General features: G+C 40.3%; 1 protein-coding gene across 7 annotated transcripts in view; it reads right to left on the bottom strand.

Moving 5' to 3' along the window:
- Window positions 1–278: 278 nt before the first annotated feature.
- LOC119859462 (solute carrier family 22 member 15-like) overlaps window positions 279–18,950 on the bottom strand; it is a 73,340-nt gene continuing 54,668 nt past the window's right edge. For 4 of the 7 annotated variants that reach the window (XM_043518819.1, XM_038411628.2, XM_043518818.1 and 1 more), the window contains 3 exons: window positions 9,948–10,020; window positions 9,074–9,232; window positions 279–2,216 (listed from right to left, as the gene is read on the bottom strand). In XM_043518819.1, coding sequence (XP_043374754.1) covers window positions 2,127–2,216; window positions 9,074–9,232; window positions 9,948–10,020 — 322 coding nt within the window. In that variant the 3' untranslated portion in view covers window positions 279–2,126. Of the gene's footprint in view, window positions 2,217–9,068; window positions 9,233–9,947; window positions 10,021–18,950 lie in introns of all 7 variants that reach the window. The other 3 variants (XM_038411629.2, XM_043518816.1, XM_043518815.1) reach the window with 3 other exon arrangements.

The following is an 18,950-nucleotide window of genomic DNA, read 5'->3' as shown; positions in this document are numbered from 1 at the left end:
ATCTTTTTTGTTGTCTGTATTATTACAGACATAATTGCTAACAGGTATTTTCAAATAAATTACCAAAATAATTGCAAATGTCAGGATTACATTGTGTTAATTTTGATGAATAAAATAAGCAGAATTTTGCAGAATTTTAAAATATTGTGCACAGAATTTGTTATGTTTTGGCACAGAATTCCCCAGGAATAGACTTTCACAAAATGTCAAATTTACAAAAAGCTTAGTAAATGCTGAGCAGGATACATTACAAATTTAAAAAAATTGGGAGATATAAGCACATTTTAAATACAATTTATTTTTATTACCTGTTTTCTACAAGAACTGGAATAAAAGGATGTGGAAATTCATTATTGAGGCTGATACATTAAACATCTGGCAGAACGGGGACATGAGCCATTCACCATACAATGATGTATTTATGGAGATCCTATCTCAATGTGTTACTTCTGCTTCTAAGAAAACAATACGTTTAAGATTCAATTTTTATTACCAAAAAAATAAGAATCAACAGCTTTTTGTAATAAAAAGTTCTAAAGCTCCTCTTTACATTTCCTTGATGATGTAATTATCCTTTGAAGAGGTATCCTCAGTTGTTGTGGTTCTGAACATTAAAGGAAGGTAAGAGACTACTAGAAGGTATTCAAGGACACTTTCACCAGATGAGTTCTAAAGCCGACAAAAATGGAATATAAGGCAACTAAATATATATAAGAAAACAAGAATTGTGTGCTTAGTGTTACTTTGAACTTTGGCACAGGACTTAAAACAAACGCACATATATAGATGTTTTATGCAATCTAAAATCATAACTTTCTCTGCAAACTGTAGTTTGTGATTTTAAATATTTTTATACAATTCAAGGATTCAGTCAGGCCATTTATAACACTCAGATGGACTGTTGTGCCCCTACAGACTTTACTAGGGTTCTACAGAGCACAGCAGTCTGCCCATTTGTTATAACTTGCAGGCTCATAGTCTAAATATGAAAATTATGTCAAGATGCAGTGGCTTTTCCTACCAGATGCATTTCACAAAAGGACTAAAGTCCAAACGATAGGAAATATCCTTATAAGAGCATAACAAATTTACATGTAAAAGAGATACTAATTTTATATTTATATATATTTTTTTATTTAAATTACAATACTGTTTTGGTGAACCAATCATAACAACTATGATATCCCTACTCCAAAATAAATATTTTAATTGGTAAGTGAAATCTATTGAATTTATTTTTCTATTGCAGATATTTCCAATTCTAATTGAAAATAATAATTTTTGATTATATATCATATTTGATACATTTTTGACAATTTTATTCTAGTTTTGCAATTATAACTAACATTTAGCTACTGGATAATTGCATTTTTTGAATTAATATTTCACTAAATGTTCAGTACTAATTTACTTCCTCTTTTACATGTACCTTTTGTCTGCAAAGACCTCATATTATTCTTTCCACCGTTGCAATTTTTCAAGTTAAATTTCTTTGTTGTTCAACTGGATCTTATAAAAAAAACCCTACTGTATCCGGCATTAAAGTTAATTTACTTTCCTTTGAAATTTCCTGATCAATTTGATTGAGTTTCTTACATTATTAGTGTTACTGTTACAGCAATAATCTATACAAATCTTTGGTCTTTTTGTATTATGAGGTATGCAGTAGTTCAAAGCAAATGAAAAAAGAAAAAAGAAATCTGTTGAGTACATTAGCATCCATAGGATACAATTATTTCTAACAATTACAGAATACTTGAATATACTAGGCTGCCCTGCAACCTTTCAATCGGAAAATATCTTTTAAAAAACACTTATTACATACTACCTCAATTTCATCATTACATTTCAATTCCCAGCTAGCAGTTACATCTTACAAAACAAAATAAGGAATATTACATTTTTTTTATATATAAAAACTGTATCTTGTGTCCTAAGAGTGTGGTTAAGTAAGTCATTAAATTAATGCAAGAATTTGCCATCTCTTTTTTCACAAATTTTGGCAAACTTTCTCCATTTTCTCAATTGACCTCCAGATAAAAATAAACAGTGCAGCATACTGGAAGTGGCATTATACTTTATGTCCCTTGACGTTTCCATTCTGGTATCTCAGTGGCTCCACACTTTCACCATGAAAGCACTTTACTAAAAATGCTTGATTTTTCACCAGAAAGACGTTTTTTGAAATTGTAAGTGTTTTCTTCTAATTGGTTTACCTGTTAAACAGATGAAATAAAAATTATTAAAACCATTTTAAGTGTCTTATTTTCCTGATGTTCACAAGTTAATGTCAAATGGGGAAATCAGCACACATTCAGTTGATCAAAATTCAAAAATTAAGTGAAATTAAAAAAAAACTGCACAAATATGTGTATAAGAAAAAACAATGAGAAGTCCTTGTGGCACCTTAACAAATTTATTTGGGCATAAGCTTTCGTGATCTAGAACCCACTTCATCAGATGCATGGAGTGGAAAATACAGTAGCAGGTTTAAATACACAGCACATGAAAAGATGGGAGTTGCCTTACCAAGTGAAGGTCAGTCTAATGAGACAATTCAATTAACAGTAGCCAATTAACAGATATCAAGGCAGGAAAAATCACTTTTGTAGTGGTAATGAGTGTGGCCCATTTCAAATAGTTGACAAGAAAGTGTGAGTAACAGTAGGGGGAAATTAGGTTTTGTAATGAAACTGTTTCTATTTCTTTTCATTTCAACTGAATTCAGTACTACCAAATATTAAGCTACATTAAGTATATATGGACTTTTAATTTCTTAAAACTCATTAATTCTTTAGTACAATAATTAACATAACTAACAAAACTCATTAATTTGTTCGTGTGTTAAGGACTCTTAGTATTCTTTTATTTCCAAGCTACCTGTGTTGACTTCATAGGATAACCTTTGTTGTTGTCATTAGAAATCAGACCATTCATATTCATCTGAGTAAGACGACATACGCAAAAATCTTTGAATGTGTTACACATTCTATATCATGAGATAATTACGTTTTGATTCTTCACAGTAAAGTTTGTTTCAGAGTAGCAGCCGTGTTAGTCTGTATTCGCAAAAAAGAAAAGGAGTACTTGTGGCGCTTTAGAAACTGTAGCTGTAGAGCTGTAGCTCACGAAAGCTTATGCTCAAATAAATTTGTTAGTCTCTAAAGTGCCACAAGTACTCCTTTTCTTAGTAAAATTTGTGTCACCATACACGATTGGAGGGGAAAATGTTTTTGTTTCTACAGTATAACAGTGATAGATTGAGGATTGCTGATTTCTTTGAAGAGACTTTATGCAAATTCCATCAATTTGCATGAAGTCACTGTACTGTTAACTGTAGTAATAAATTTCAGCTAAAATTAAAGCTACAGTATATCTTTTCAAATGGTCCTTGTTGTACTTTTGAAACTACCATTGTTGACCATTAATCAGAGAAAACTAAGTTACTTTTCAGTTTCAAAAGTTTTATTAGGCATTCATCTACTAGAGGAAAGTATTCCAAGTGCTTCTAACAATAGAGGAAAAATAAATAAGGGATTAAACGCTCACCTCAAATATCATACACTGTTTTTTTAAATACTATATTCTAGTAAGGGACTTGACATAATAAAAAGGGTACAATGCAATACATGAGAGTGACTTAATTGCCTTACTGCAGAAGTATGAGTTATGTTACCTACAGTATCAACTGTGACTATTTCAGGTTGCTTTTTATAGATTCATAGATACTAAGGTCAGAAGGGACCATTCTGATCATCTAGTCCGACCTCCTGCACAGCGCAGGCCACAGAATCTCACCCACCCACTCCTATGAAAAACCTCACCCATGTCTGAGCTATTGAAGTCCCTAAATCATGGTTCAAAGACTTCAAGGAGCAGAGAAGCCTCCCTCAAGTCAACCATGCCCCATGCTACAGAGGAAGGCGAAAAACCTCCAGGGCCTCTCCAATCTGCCCTGGAGGAAAATTCCTTCCCGACCCCAAATATGGCAATCAGCTAAACCCTGAGCATATGGGCAAGATTCACCAGCCAGATATCCAGGAAAGAATTTTCAATAGTAACTCAGATCCCATCCATCTAATATCCCATCTCAGGGAATTTGGCCTATTTACCCTGAATATTTAAAGATCAATTACTTACCAAAATCCCATTATCCCATCATACCATCTCCTCTATAAACTTATCGAGTAGAATCTTAAAGCCAGATAGATCTTTTGCCCCCACTGCTTCCCTTGGAAGGCTATTCCAAAACTTCACTCCTCTGATGGTTAAAAACCTTGGTCTGATTTCAAGTCTAAACTTCTTGGTGGCCAGTTTATACCCATTTGTTCTTGTGTCCACATTGGTGCTGAGGTTAAATAATTCCTCTCCCTCTCCTGTATTTATCCCTCTGATATATTTATAGAGAGCAATCATATCTCCCCTCAACCTTCTTTTAGTTAGGCTAAACAAGCCAAGCTCCTTAAGTCTCCTTTCATAAGACAAGTTTTCCATTCCTCGGATCATCCTAGTAGCCCTTCTCCGTACCTGCTCCAGTTTGAATTCATCCTTTTTAAACATGGGAGACCAGAACTGCACACAGTATTCTAGGTGAGGTCTCACCAGTGCCTTGTATAACGGTACTAAAACCTCCTTATCCCTACTGGAAATGCCTCTCCTGATGCATCCCAAAACCGCATTAGCTTTTTTCACAGCCATATCACATTGGCAGCTCATAGTCATCCTATGATCAACCAATACTCCAAGGTCCTTCTCCTCTTCCGTTACTTCTAATTGATGCGTCCCCAACTTATAGCTAAAATTCTTGTTATTAATCCCTAAATGCATAACCTTACACTTCTCACTATTAAATTTCATCCTATTACTATTACTCCAGTTTACAAGGTCATCCAGATCCTCCTGTATAATATCCCGATCCTTCTCCGAATTGGCAATACCTCCCAGCTTTGTATCATCTGCAAACTTTATTAGCACACTCCCACTTTTTGTGCCAAGGTCAGTAATAAAAAGATTAAATAAGATTGGTCCCAAAACTGATCCCTGAGGAACTCCACTGGTAACCTCCCTCCAACCTGTCAGTTCGCCTTTCAGTAGGACCCGTTGCAGTCTCCCCTTTAACCAATTCCTTATCCACCTTTTGATGTTCATATTGATCCCCATCTTCTCCAATTTAACTAATAATTCCCCATGTGGCACGGTATCAAATACCTTACTGAAATCTAGGTAAATTAGATCCACTGCATTTCCTTTATCTAAAAAATCTGTTACTTTTTCAAAAAAGGAGATTAGGTTGGTTTGGCACGATCTACCTTTTGTAAAACCATGTTGTATTTTGTCCCATTTACCATTGACTTCAATGTCCTTAACTAATTTCTCCTTCAAAATTTTTTCCAGGACCTTGCATACTACAGATGTCAAACTAACTGGCCTGTAGTTACCCGGATCACTTTTTTTTCCTTTCTTAAAAACAGGAACTATATTAGCAATTCTCCAATCATTCGGTACTATTCCTGAGTTTACAGATTCATTAAAAATTCTTGCTAATGGGCTTGCAATTTCAGGTGCCAATTCCTTTAATATTCTTGGATGAAGATTATCTGGGCTCCCCGATTTAGTCCCATTAAGCTGTTTCAGTTTCGCTTCTACCTCTGATATGGTAATATCTACCTCTATATCCTCCTTCCCATTTGTCATGCTACCATTATCCCCAAGATCCTCTTTAGCCTTATTAAAGACTGAAGCAAAGTATTTGTTTAGATATTGGGCCATGCCTAGATTATCTTCAACCTCCACTCCATCCTCAGTGTTAAGCGGCCCCACTTCTTCCTTTTTAGTTTTCTTCTTATTTATATTGCTATAGAACCTTTTACTATTGGTTTTAATTCCCTTTGCAAGGTCCAACTCTACTCGACTTTTAGCCTGTCTCACTTGATCCCTACATGTTCTGACCTCAATTAGGTAGCTTTCCTTGCTGATCTCTCCCATCTTCCACTCCCTGTATGCTTTCTGCTTCTTCTTAATCACCTCTCTAAGATGCTTGCTCATCCAGCTTGGTCTACAACTCCTTCCTATGAATTTTTTCCCCTTTCTTGGGATACAGGCTTCCGATAGCTTCTGCAGTTTTGATTTAAAGTAATCCCAGGCCTCCTCTACCTTTAGATCCATAAGTTCTTCAGTCCAATCCACTTCCCTAACTAATTTCCTTAATTTTTGAAAGTCAGCCCTTTTGAAATCAAAAACCCTAGTTGCAGATTTATTTTTGTTAATCCTTCCATTTAGTTTGAACTGAATTAGCTCATGATCACTTGAGCCAAGATTGTCCCCTACAACCATTTCTTCTATGAGGTCCTCGCTACTCACCAAAATTAAATCTAAAATGGCATCCCCTCTAGTCGGTTCAGCAACTACTTGATGAAGGAATCCATCAGCTATCGCATCTAGGAAAATCTGAGCCCTATTATTATTACTGGCACTGGTCCTCCAGTCTATATCTGGGAAGTTAAAGTCTCCCATGATCACGCAGTTTCCATTAGTATTTACTTTATTAAAGACATTAAAAAGGGCTCTATCCATATCCAAATTAGATCCCGGAGGTCTATAGCACACCCCAAGCACTATCGTAGGAGAGGCTTTACTAGTTTTCTTCCCCAATGTAATTTTTGCCCAGACAGACTCTGTCTTATCCATTGCATCGCTTCTTATTTCTTTACATTCTACCTCATCATTGATATACAATGCTACTCCACCCCCTTTACCTTTGTTTCTGTCTTTCCTAAAGAGCACATACCCTTCAATACCTGTAGTCCAGTCATGACTACTATTCCACCATGTTTCTGTTATCCCTATGATATCTGGTTTCACTTCCTGCACCAGTAGCTCTAGTTCCTCCATTTTGTTACCTAGACTCCTCGCATTGGTGTACAAACATCTTAATTTTTGCTGTTTGGCCTCGCTCACATTTTGTACCCTATTAGGCACAGTCATTCTACATCCAGTATAACCTATTAGACTAGTATCCACACCGCCCTCACTCCTTATATACATTCTCCTACCCACGGCTGTATCCATTCTTACTTCATCTTCTTCCCTCTCAATGCTAAAATCTGGTGTGGAGATTTTCTGGACATCTCCCATCCATCTCCCCCCAATTCCTAGTTTAAAGCTCTCTTTATCAGTTGTGCCAGCCTCGATCCTAGAAGTCTATTTCCTTCCCTACTGAGATGAAGTCCATCCCGAGAGAACTGACCTCTGTCCGTGAATGTCTCCCAGTGGTCATACATCCCAAAGCCCTCCTTATAGCACCACTGACTAAGCCATCTGTTGACAGTCATAATCTTGTCAGACCTTTGTTGCCCTTCTCTCGGAACAGGAAGGATCCCGCTAAAGATCACCTGAGCCTCAATTTCCTTAAGCGTCTTCCCCAGCCTAGCATAGTCTCCCTTAATACTTTCCAGCGAGAATCTAGCCGTATCATTTGTTCCCACATGAAGGATAATTAGGGGATTCTTTCCCGCTCCCTTTAGGATCCTTTTCAACCTCAGGTCTACATCCCGTATCTTAGCACCCGGAAGACAGCACACCCTTCTATTCTCAGGATCAGCTCTAGTTACAGGCCTGTCTATTCTTCTCAATAAAGAGTCCCCGATCACATAGACCTGCCTTTTCCTGGTGACAGTGCTATTCTCCAGTGTCTCCCCTGTTCTCTCTGGCTGCAAGTTCTTTCCATTCCTATTTTCCCTTACAATCTTCTTCAACCCATCCTGTATCCTCCTGGGGCTCATATTTGGTGTAGTCTCCCTTGACTCTTCCCCTTTTTCTATAGGGCTAGCCTCTCCTCTTCTTCCTTACCCTTCCACCTTCAGCGACTACCTGCTGAGCCCCTTCTTCATTTTCCAACTCTGCAAACCTGTTCCTAAGCTCTATTTCTCCTTCACTAGCCCGTCTTTTTCTCTGCCTGGTTCTTTGAGTCACATGTTTCCACTGACCACTTTCCTCATCCAGTCTCCCCTCAAAATTCCCCAGCCCTGCTTCCATCTGTGAGTCTGAGCTTTTCCCTTCAGATACCTCATATCTTTGCTCCATCATCTGCTCAAACGCCTTCCTAAACTCAACCAGACTTTCCACCTGCATCTCCAAACCTCGGATCTTTTCCTCCATCAGCTCTATCAGACGGCATTTCATGCAGACAAAACTCTTACTGGTTCCCCCCTCCAGGATCATGTACATACCACAGCTTCCACATCCAGTCATCCTCAATGCGTCTTTCACTGCAGGAGTCACTCCCACAGCTGCCTCTGTATCTGTCATCTCCTTCCCACCTAAATCCTGTTAATCTGGGAAACACAAGTCACACCAAAAAGACCACCCCCCCCAGCAAAAGCAAACCCCAAACAAGCACCACAATACAAACCCCCCTTCCAAACTCCCACTCAAACTCCCCTGTTTAGAGCTCTGTTTGCTAGCTCCTGTGCCACTGCAGCTGTCTGTGCCGCTGCCTGACTGGCTGGCTACCTTTATAGGGCCCCTAGTCAGAAGCCCTACCCCCTAGGCAGGGCTCAGCTGCTCTCTCAGCACAAAGCCCCACCCCCTAATCAGGCTCAGCTGCTCTCCCAGCACAAAACCCCTACACATACACACACACACACAAATACAAATACTAAAAATAGAAAACCAAGTACAACTACCTTCTCCTCCAACAGAACTCCCACTCAAACTCCCCTGTTTAGAGCTCTGTTTGCTAGCTCCTGTGCCGCTGCAGCTGTCTGATAATTTTTAAAATTATGTTCAACAGTAACAAAAATGCACTATGGCTTATGTGCTGTATCACATGCACAGATGAAAATGAGTGCAAGAAAATTTATTTTAAAGCTTTCTTGTTTGACATACAAACTATTTTTAAAACTCTATTTAACAAATACAGAGCAAAGATGTTATTAATAAAGAAAAAACAGAAATTTAAGATTAATGCCCAAGTTGAATAACTTAGAAATGTGTGCTACAGTGGGACTTGCGTAAGATGTATGGAAACCTCTTTAATAAAAAACTAGATTAAAAAAAAGTTTTTTTACTCTGCCTTTTTGTTTTTAAGCATTTGGTATACAGGACTCTGAAGGTCTTCAATGCTCTCTGCAATTGGCTTATTAAGAGTTTCCGGAAGAAGAAGAGTCAAGAATCCTGCTGATACTCCACTGATTCCAAACACCATGAAAGGTACAGATGGGTGAAGAGATTTCTGAAATTAAAAATCAGTGATAAAAACCCAAAATTAACTCATGCCCCAGTATATTTCTAAAAATATTGCAGCATTATTTGTTCATGTTTCATAAATATATTTCAATTAATTATACACAAAAACAAGTTATATCAAAAGATCTGTTCTTCACAGCATTCTTGTATGTAATATCCATTAACAACAACGATAATTATTTAGACATACATTAAGAAAAGAACAGATCAAAAACTCACTATAGAAGCAATTATTCAGATCAAAATCTCCATTATGAATGTTCGCAAGCCAAAGAGCATTCAGGTACTAACTAGGTATCAATACAAAATTTGTTTACAAAGACAGCAGTAGCAGATAAATACTAGGTAACTCACTTAATGTAAAAGATAAAATGTTAATTTGCTTTTTTCTCAAAGGAATGAAGTTTTATAAAAAGATATACTATTTTGTAAATACAAAAAAAAAACCAACAACCCCAAAACACACAACAACCAGAACACCCTCTCTCATTAGTTAAGTCTGGAATTTGACTATATCAATATACTGTAATTAAATAGAGCTTAAATATACATTTGCGGAGGTATGTATAAGTATCCCTTGAAAAAGATCTACCTGCCATGCCAGAATCATGAAAGCAATTCTGAGATTATGCCAATAAACTAGAAGTCTTGGGGGGGAAAGTGTCAGTAATTAACATGAATAAAATAAAAAGTTAACTTACCATGGATGGCACAAATGGAGCCAAAACACCACCAAATCTGCAAGTCATTGAACAGACACCCAAGCCAGCATTTCTGTACCAAAGGGGGAAAAAAAGGATGTATAGTTTCACAACATATGATATGATTAGAACGAGCCCTTAACAAGCAATTCTATTGTCAGGTATCATCCAAGGTTTATTTTTCTTTTTTAAATGAAATTTATACAAATACTTTTTTAAAATGTCAGTCGATGACTCGAGAGAGCCTGACAATGGTTGGGGTTTGTTTTTTTTTGGCGGGGGAGGGAGGGGGAGGGTAGAGGGGAAATCAGTCTATTCATGTAATTAATAAAAGTCCAGCAGGTAAATCAACTGTGTAACTGTAAAAATTACTATAACCAGCCAATGAAGAAAATATCCCACCTATCTCCCAAGGATATCCATGCCAAAAAACCCATCCTTGGATGCAATCCAGTACTTCCCAAAAGTCTGAACAAACAGATAGGCTTTACATCATGCCCTAGAAATCAATAAATGTGGGCTACTTTGGACTGGGCTACAGAATGAATTCCAAATGATCTAGCAAGTCCCTCCCTTATAAACTGCGTAAGCTCCATCTTAAGGACCTCTAATGCAATATCTCACAGGGAGAGAGGCAGTCTCTGCGACAGGCAAGGTCCTAAGTCATACAAGTCTTTATTGATCAAAAAGAAAACCTTAAAGTTCACAAAGAAGCCAGTGGCCTGTCAGTGCAGATCCCGGAGCACCAGTGTATCATGTTCCTAGAGAAATACACCAGCTATCAACTGCGCTGCTGCATTCCACTCAGTTTTCAAATTAACTTTAAAGGTACAACATCATAAAGAGTGCACTGTAATAGGACATGGATAAGTGTAGAAAGATCCACCTCAGAAATAAATGGCTGCAACTTCCTGATCAAATAGTAATTCTTTTTGGGCCACTGCAACTACATGACTGCCTAACAGCAGCTGGGAGGTCTATTAATACCACTGGTTGTAAACCTGAGTGACAGAGAATAGACACAGATGATATTATCTTCAACAAATCTTTCAGTTGCTTCTCCCAACCTATCATCACCTCAGTCATATCCGGTCTGAGCTTCAGCCTGGTTGTCCTCATTTCCCTAATCTCAACCACAACCTGGCTACATCACTGAACCACAGCTAATGGATTAAACAAGACAGATATAAAATTAGTGATAGGTCACCAACATACCAAAATGACTGAGGTCCAGGTCTTCTCCTCACTAACTTCTAAAATCCCTTTACCCATGTTGAGCAAAACAGATGACTGCAAAGAACCCCATGGAAGCCCACACAAGAGTAACTTTGGGTTTTAAAAAAGAAGCAATTCACTACTATCCTCTGGCATTCTCCCAAAAGAAAAATAAGGAAGTCACTCAGAACCTCTGCATCTACCCCTCTCATGTTTGCAGGAAAGCCAATAATGCCTCAGGCAACTGTACCACAAGCAGCTGGCACATCTAACAGCAGCAGTGTGGACATCTGATCTTTGGCCACTGCCAGGAGGAGTTCTGCCAACAAAACTCAGGGCAAACCCATGTCTTCTCGCAGGATTACATGGGTCGAAAATTCTTAATTGTCATCCTTTATCAGGTATGGTTAATATTCTCCCAACCCCTCTAGATGACCACCAGCTCCAAACACCTCCTTTCTCTGACAGAATCCATACAAAGAACAACCAGTTAACATATTGAACAAAAAATCATAATAAAATTAATCTTTCCTCTCTTTTCCATAAAATCTAGGTCTCTCAAATCCAGAATGTTAGTGGATTTTGTAACTATAATGGGGGAGAACAGAGTGTTCTAAATGCAAAATACTTATTTCTTTTGTATGCAGATGAAAATATGAGTCCATTAAAAAATTAGTACTTAACTAATCTAATCCAAAATTCAACAGAATGTTGCTCATGTAAAACACTGTCACTACAACTTAGAGAACTGAATCTATTAGCATTCCAGAATAATTTAGGGAATATTTTCTAACATGGTACATTTTGCTCTGACTGACTAGAACCTCCATTACCTCAATAATGTATCTACTGCAGGAACTATCAAAACTGAAATGAAGGATTATGGTTAATAAACAAAGTATAGAAAGCCTATGCCAAAGCAAACCATGGATAAAAAAGGCAAGTGTGTTTTGAAGAACAAACATATCTACCATCCTTCTCCTCCATTGTTTACATAAAAATTTTATGACACCTTTCAGACCATTGTGAAAGCAAGTCTTCAGATGCCATCTCAGACAGTCTAAAGGCCTGATTCTGAGATCAGTGTAATTCCAGAGTAATTACACGTAGTCAACAGAATTACACTGGTGTAAAACCAGAATCAGGCCCTAAATGTTGTTCTAATTAGAGGTCATTTAAAATTCACCTGTCAAGTTTATTGTTTTAGTTCTACTACATCGTTTATACATCAGGATTGTGGAAGCACCATATAAAGCTTCTCACTCAAAAATGGTGGTAAACTTATTATATCCAATTTATCTATCATTTAGATAGAATTTAGTGGCAGGTAACTGAAAACCAGAAGAACATTTAACATTTCAGTTCAGTGGATACAAAAATTCATCAAGCAAAAAGGAAATCTACTCCCCACATTCTTAAAATTGATGATTTGCAAATGCTTGAGTTTCATATACAAACAAGAAATAAGTATTGATAATATACAGTTTTGTCTATGTGGTTGCATTAGGGTGAATGACAATCCATCCAAAGGATTTAAAAAAATGTTAATACATTAACTTTTGTTGGTCCATCTTCTATTGGTGAAATAGACAAGCTTTCAAGCTTAAAACAGAGCTCTTCTTCAGGTCTGGAAAAAGCTCTGTGTAAGCTTGAAAGCTTGTCTTTTTACCAAATGGATGTTGGTCCAATAAAAGATATTACCTCTCCCACCTTGTCTCTTTAATATCCTGGGACCAAAATAGCTACAACAACACTGCAACCAATAGATTAACTGGAATTAACAGAGATTGCTCCACTGCCTATATATTGAAATAAACTGGTGTATAATATTCTGGGAGGTTCACATATACATATTTTCTCCATGGTTTTATCTTAATGAATTCTAATGATTAGTTCCACGCATCTGAGAGTCTACAGTACATTACTATTGTTGAGGCTGAAGTTCTCGCTACAAATATTCTGTTCACAGTATGTACTCTTAAAGGGTAAGGTGCTAAAACATATTCTCAATAATCAGAGTACTCATTTTCTGAAAAACTATATATCCTATATTTTATTAGTCTATGAAGAATCACTGACTGATATGTTCAAGAAGATTAAAAAAACAAAGAAAAATGATCTCTTATCAGCAAAGACCACAAACGGTCTAGGGGTGTTCCTGAATGATTTTGTCCTGTCAAGGTAGTACCAATGCTCTTACTACAACTAGAGTACGTAACTTAGTTTCTCCAGGGTTGAGTGAGGCTTTGGGAAGAAAATTGGGAGATGAATACACTGGTTCATATGAACTTTAAACAACTTTGGGCAAGAGGCCTGAGAGCAATCCTGTCCTTAGAAAATCATGTGTAGTAAGATGAGGCCCTGAAACATAAACCTTTTGGTATCAGAGGCACGGTATGAGACCTAAGGCCTGAGATAAATTAATGGTCAAGACTTTGCTGACATAAAGCAAAGTTAAGCTGTGAGCCAAAGGCAGGCCCTGCTCACAGAAGCTGGCAAGGAAAGGGATGATGTTGCAAAAAGATATGCTGTTGCATAAACATATATCTAAAGTGCATTAGATACCAGAGCCATACACAAATGGTACAAGAATGTTCTTCTACCGTCCACATAGATAACAAGGACACGGGCAAAAGGCTAGTATGATGGATAGAGTTGTTTTGTTTGAACCAACATGTACAAGGTAAGAAGCAGCACCTTACCACGTAGAAGGGTGGTGCATTGTTACGTAAAAGGGTTGCACCTCACCACGTCAGGAGTGTTATGTAACTTGTTTGTACCTGTGTATAAGAATACATCCCTGGGGCGGCGGTGTCTTTTGTCCGGCCTAGGGCGCAGTGGAAAGTCCCACCACTGACTGCGCTGAGTCCATTGCCAGGGAGCACAAATTCATAGTATGCCCTGTAGAGTCTACAGGGAACTATTATTGTGCTTCGTTTGACAATAAAACTGGCTGATGTTCCTTTGTCCCTTACTAGAGTCTGTGGTCATTGGGGGTTCTCTCCGGGTCTGCTATGTTAGCTATCCGCGCAGAGCTGGGGCAGCACTCATGCACGCAGCCGACTTATCATAATCGAACAAGAGCAGAGCACCACACCAGAGCTACTGACATCATCATGTATAGTGGGGACCTGGCATAAGGGCCTGAATCTCCCATACCCTTCAAGCTGAAGTAAGGGCTCCAAAAAAGTCTTCACTGACAGGTGATACAGTGAACAGGTTGCTAAGGGCTCAAAGTAGAGGACCCATCAACCTCATTAATGCTATACTGAGGTCCCAAAAGGAAGAAGACTACTGAACTAGAGGAAAACCATCAATAAAAGCCTTTTAGGAATCTAGCCATTGGAGGGTGAGAAAATACAGTGAGGATAGCCTTGGAGAGGAAGGTGATATGCAGATATTGCTATTAGATGGACTGTTGTGGAATTAATGCAAAGATTGTTTCAGAGCTAGTAAACAGTCCAAAAACAATGTTGAGAAAGGAGCCAGCTGGTGCTGAGACACCCAAATAGAAAAACCTTTTCCACTTCAGCTTTCTAAGTCAGTCTAGATGAGACTTTCCTGCTTGGGAGCAGAATGTTCTTTACTTCAGCTCAGTAAGTTGTTTCAGTGGATATCAGCCAGTCACATATAGGCCGTCAGACATAATTATGATGGGTTTGGATGGAGAATGACCACTATTCTGCAAGACTATGTCAGGCAGAGCAGAGAAGGTGACTGGGGCTGCATTGAGACGCTGGTGAGGAAGACTGACATCTTACAATAACCTGCTGTGGTCATCTTCCTCAGAGCAACTCATGAACAGACTATGGGCAGACTTAGATCACTTGTCTCTAAACGTGTGGCTATCTCTAGCAAGCAGTTGGTGAACACTCTCAGTGCTATAGAAAGACCAGAGGACAGGACCCTTCCCTAGAAGTGAAACATTCCCACCAGGAATCTGAGGTACATTCTGTGAGCTGGATGTTGAGACATCGAAGGTACAGGGGTAGGACTTCAACCCTCTTTCTTCTTTTGAATGAGAAAATAATGGGGAATAAAAATCAGAATCTCATGAAAGAGGCTCCTGACGAGGAACAGGGAAGGTGGGTGGACATGGTGGTAGAGAGATATTAAAACATGTACAGTACCGATTGCTAACAAATCTCCTGGTATTCCCAGTCCAGGTGTCCAAAAAAAAAAAAAAAGGCAGCTGCCAAAAGTGATAAGGTTGTAGCAAGGAAGTGATCTTCAAAAAGTTCTGCTAGGCTTTCAACAGTGGTGTAGAAACTGCTGTTCAGAGGACGATGTCAGGTGGGCTGTAACTGAGAAAGGTATCTATGTTGCAACCTCTTTATTCCTCAGTGGCTCTGAAGCCTTCTGTGAATTAAAATGAGGTCACTGTCCACCATACTATCTGAAGGAAGTTTTAGGTCTGGCTTGCTTTCTCCTTGGATAGAGTATACAAGCCCAGTGAGAATGCAAAAGTAGCTCTAAAGTCCTTTAATGAATGAAGGGCTTTATCAATTTTTGACTTGAAGAGACTGTGGCCCTCAAACAGAAGACCTGCTATGGTGGTTTGGACCTCGCTAGGTATTCTCCTGATGACTGGAGCCAGGAGGATCTTTGCATCACCTCAGATAGCTACCCCCCCCCCGCCTTCTCCCCCAGGCCAGGCTCTCAGCTCCCCGCTCTCTGCCACAGCCGGGCAACTGCCCACATGCTCCCAGGTCTCCGCTCAGAGCCTGCCGGCTCCACTGGAGTCCAGGAGCCACCCAGACTCGAGGCATGGAGCTCACAGCAGTAATTACTGCAGTGATTGTAAGACGACCTACGTTTCTAGTGTAGACATGCTCTAGTCTCCACAGGAATGCGGCTACCAAAGACATATGTTTTGTGAAAACTTGAGAAGCTGCCAACAGGCTAAAAGGAGCACAGTGGATTGGTAATGTGAGTGCTTCACTGTGACCTGAGAAACTTCTGTAACCTTAAAATATTGCCACATGAAAGTAAGTGTCTCCTAAGTCAAGGGAAGAATATCAGTCTAGCCCTCCCAGCCCCAACACCTCTATCCAATGCTCCCCCACAGTGGCTGAAGTCCCAAACACCCCCCGCCCCGAGAAGCCCCAAGGCGTGCCCCTGTGGCTGGAGCCCTGAGCACCCCCTCTGCCTTCCTATGGCCGGAGGAGCCCCGGGCCGGTTGGAGCCCTGCTAGCCACACCACACCTCCTCTCCCGAGACCCCAAGCCACGCAGCAGGAAAAACTTATGTCTCTTCTGAAGAACCTGAGCTTTTTATATGTGTCATGCAGCTTCCAGGGCAGCTGAGGAGACAGTATGTGTTATTTAGCTTCCTGGGTTCATCAGTAATCTCCTGGAGTTCAGGGAGATTACTGATGAACCCAGGAAGCTAAGTAGCACATGCAGCCTCCTCAGCTGCCCCAGAACATGCATGGTGCATAATAACAAGCAAAAACTTTCTGACAAACTCCGCAACCAGCATCCAACAGCCACAGCTGTGCCAGGGAAGGCTTAGCCTGCACTGACCTATTATACCCACTGTCTATGGTCTGCTGCAGGTAGAAGTGCTTCCTGGAAGGTGCTGGAGTATACAATCACAGGGACTTTAAGGTTGTCCTCAAATGCTTCAAGCCACTGAGCTTAAGAGACTGCTTGATCTGAAAAGAGCAAAGACCCTTCAAAGGACTGGTGCAGTAAAGTTTGTTGGACCTGCAACCAGGCGCTCCTGCACATGGCCACTGAAGAAACCAGGGACCTGGTCATCAAGTCCACTGCATGCAGTACACCTTGCAATGAAGCTCTTCAACACAGATTTCCCCTCGTCCACTAATGAGAAGAACTCCTGCTAGCTTCTTCTGGGAGCAGGTCTCTAAACTTGGGCATAGAGTCACAGACATTAAAATCATATCAGCCCAAGAGAACATGCTGGTTGGCAATTCTAAATTGCAACACCCCCCCCACCCCAGTAAAATAAAATTTCTTACTAAAGAGATCTAATTTTTTGCATCTTGATTTGGGGGTCACGTTTTGATGCCCATCATTCCCTCTCATTGGCCACGGATACCACCAGCGAGCCAGGGGGTGGGGGAGATGAGAAAAGGAGAACCTCAGATCCCTGTGCTGGCACATAGCATTTGCACGTGGTCCTTTTGAGGTGGGGGAAAGAGACGAAGATCTGCCAGAGTGTCTTAATGGGATCCATAATTCCCCATTGAGAGGCAAGACCACTCTGGAAGGACCTTCTGTGGCCAAAATATGTTGTGAGGGTGTAAGAATTCTTTCACTTACTCCACCTGGATGACCAGGTTCAACGTCACCCTCTTTAACAACTCTTGGTGTGCCATATAGTCATCTGGGGGACGTGAAATGCCTCCTGAGGAGGCTACCTCATTAGGAGAGGATTAAGAGGAGCCCAGCGCAGGTTGGGACTGCTCTTCCTCAATCACTTGTCCAGCGGGGTCCACCTGAGCCAGCTCTTGGTGCTTAGTACTGGGCTTGTTGCCAGGCTCAGGAACTGGTGTTCTCTGTTGAATAGGTGCTGTATGCCTCTCCGAGGCCACTGAAAAGGAATGCCTCGAATATGGTCTGGAAACCGGGAAGGGGAATGCCACAGATTACAAAAAGGCCAGTGGACAGGTTTAGGACCCCAATGACCTCCTGGCCATCCACTTGATAGTGCTCCGTCTGAAGGATCCATGGCGGGGTAAGTAATGCCTCAGTGGGGAGTAGTGAGAACAGCTGTGAGGTTGGGAAATGTAGGATTCAACCTCTGAATCAGAGCAGGATAACTCTCCTTCCGTTGACTGACGGTGCCAGTGACTGGTGCTGAGCTGGAAAAGGAAACAATGTAGCAAGTGTTGCAGGCTTCCCCTTTGACAGTACTGAAGGATGAGCCATATGAGGCAATCAGGGCTGACCTGGCACAGAGTCCTGCAGTGATATTGTTGCAGCTCCCAGGTCTGCCGGTACCGAGAGCACAGACTCCTGTACCATTGGCAATATCAGTATTGAGAAGCTCAAGAGATCTCTGGCAGCCACAAACGTCTCCAGCGTAATCGGTGCCAAGATGGTGTCAGTACAGTGTGGTGCTGCAGATGTGGAAGGTGCTCCCTCAGGCTCCAGACTCAACAATACCTGCCTCAGTCCTGGAGTCAATGGTCCCTGTTTCTGCATTGTCAGAGAAGAGATGTGCTTGGACTTTGGCAGCACTCTACTCTTAATTGCACCTCTAGCAGATTTCAGTCCCAGAGATCTACTCTCAGCAGGCTACTTGGAGGCCTTATGCCTCTTCTTAGGCAATGGAGAGGGTGAACAGTGTCAGGACTCAGGCAAGCAGGAGATGCATTCCTCACTGAAGCCAAAGCACTCAGTGCAGAGTCCAACTGACCTGGCTCTGACAGAGGTCGCAAGCCCGCCTCCATAAGTAAAAACTTTAGTCTCTCTTCATGGCCCTTGTTTGTGTGAGGCTTAAAATCTCTGCAGATCTGGCAGTGATGCCAAATACAAACTTCTTCCAAACACTTCAAGCAGCCTAGGTATTGGATGCTCGCAGGCAGCAGCTTACTACAGGTAACACAGGGGCTTGAAGTCCAGTGACTGAGGCATCCCTCTGTACCTGGTATTGGATGAAATCATCAGGTATGGTAACACTTAATCTAACTACACTAATAACTAACTAATAACTTTAATAATACTATAAAACCATTTACAATAAAATCTAGAAAGAGCCTATTGAGAATCCTTGCAAAGGCAAGGCTGGGTGGTAAGAAGAAACTCAAGGGGCTTGAAG

Source organism: Dermochelys coriacea, chromosome 7 (genome assembly GCF_009764565.3).
Source record: "Dermochelys coriacea isolate rDerCor1 chromosome 7, rDerCor1.pri.v4, whole genome shotgun sequence".
NCBI classification, from domain to species: Eukaryota; Metazoa; Chordata; order Testudines; family Dermochelyidae; genus Dermochelys; species Dermochelys coriacea.
Note: the sequence above shows the minus strand (reverse complement) of the source record. Positions and strands in the feature narration are given on the sequence as shown.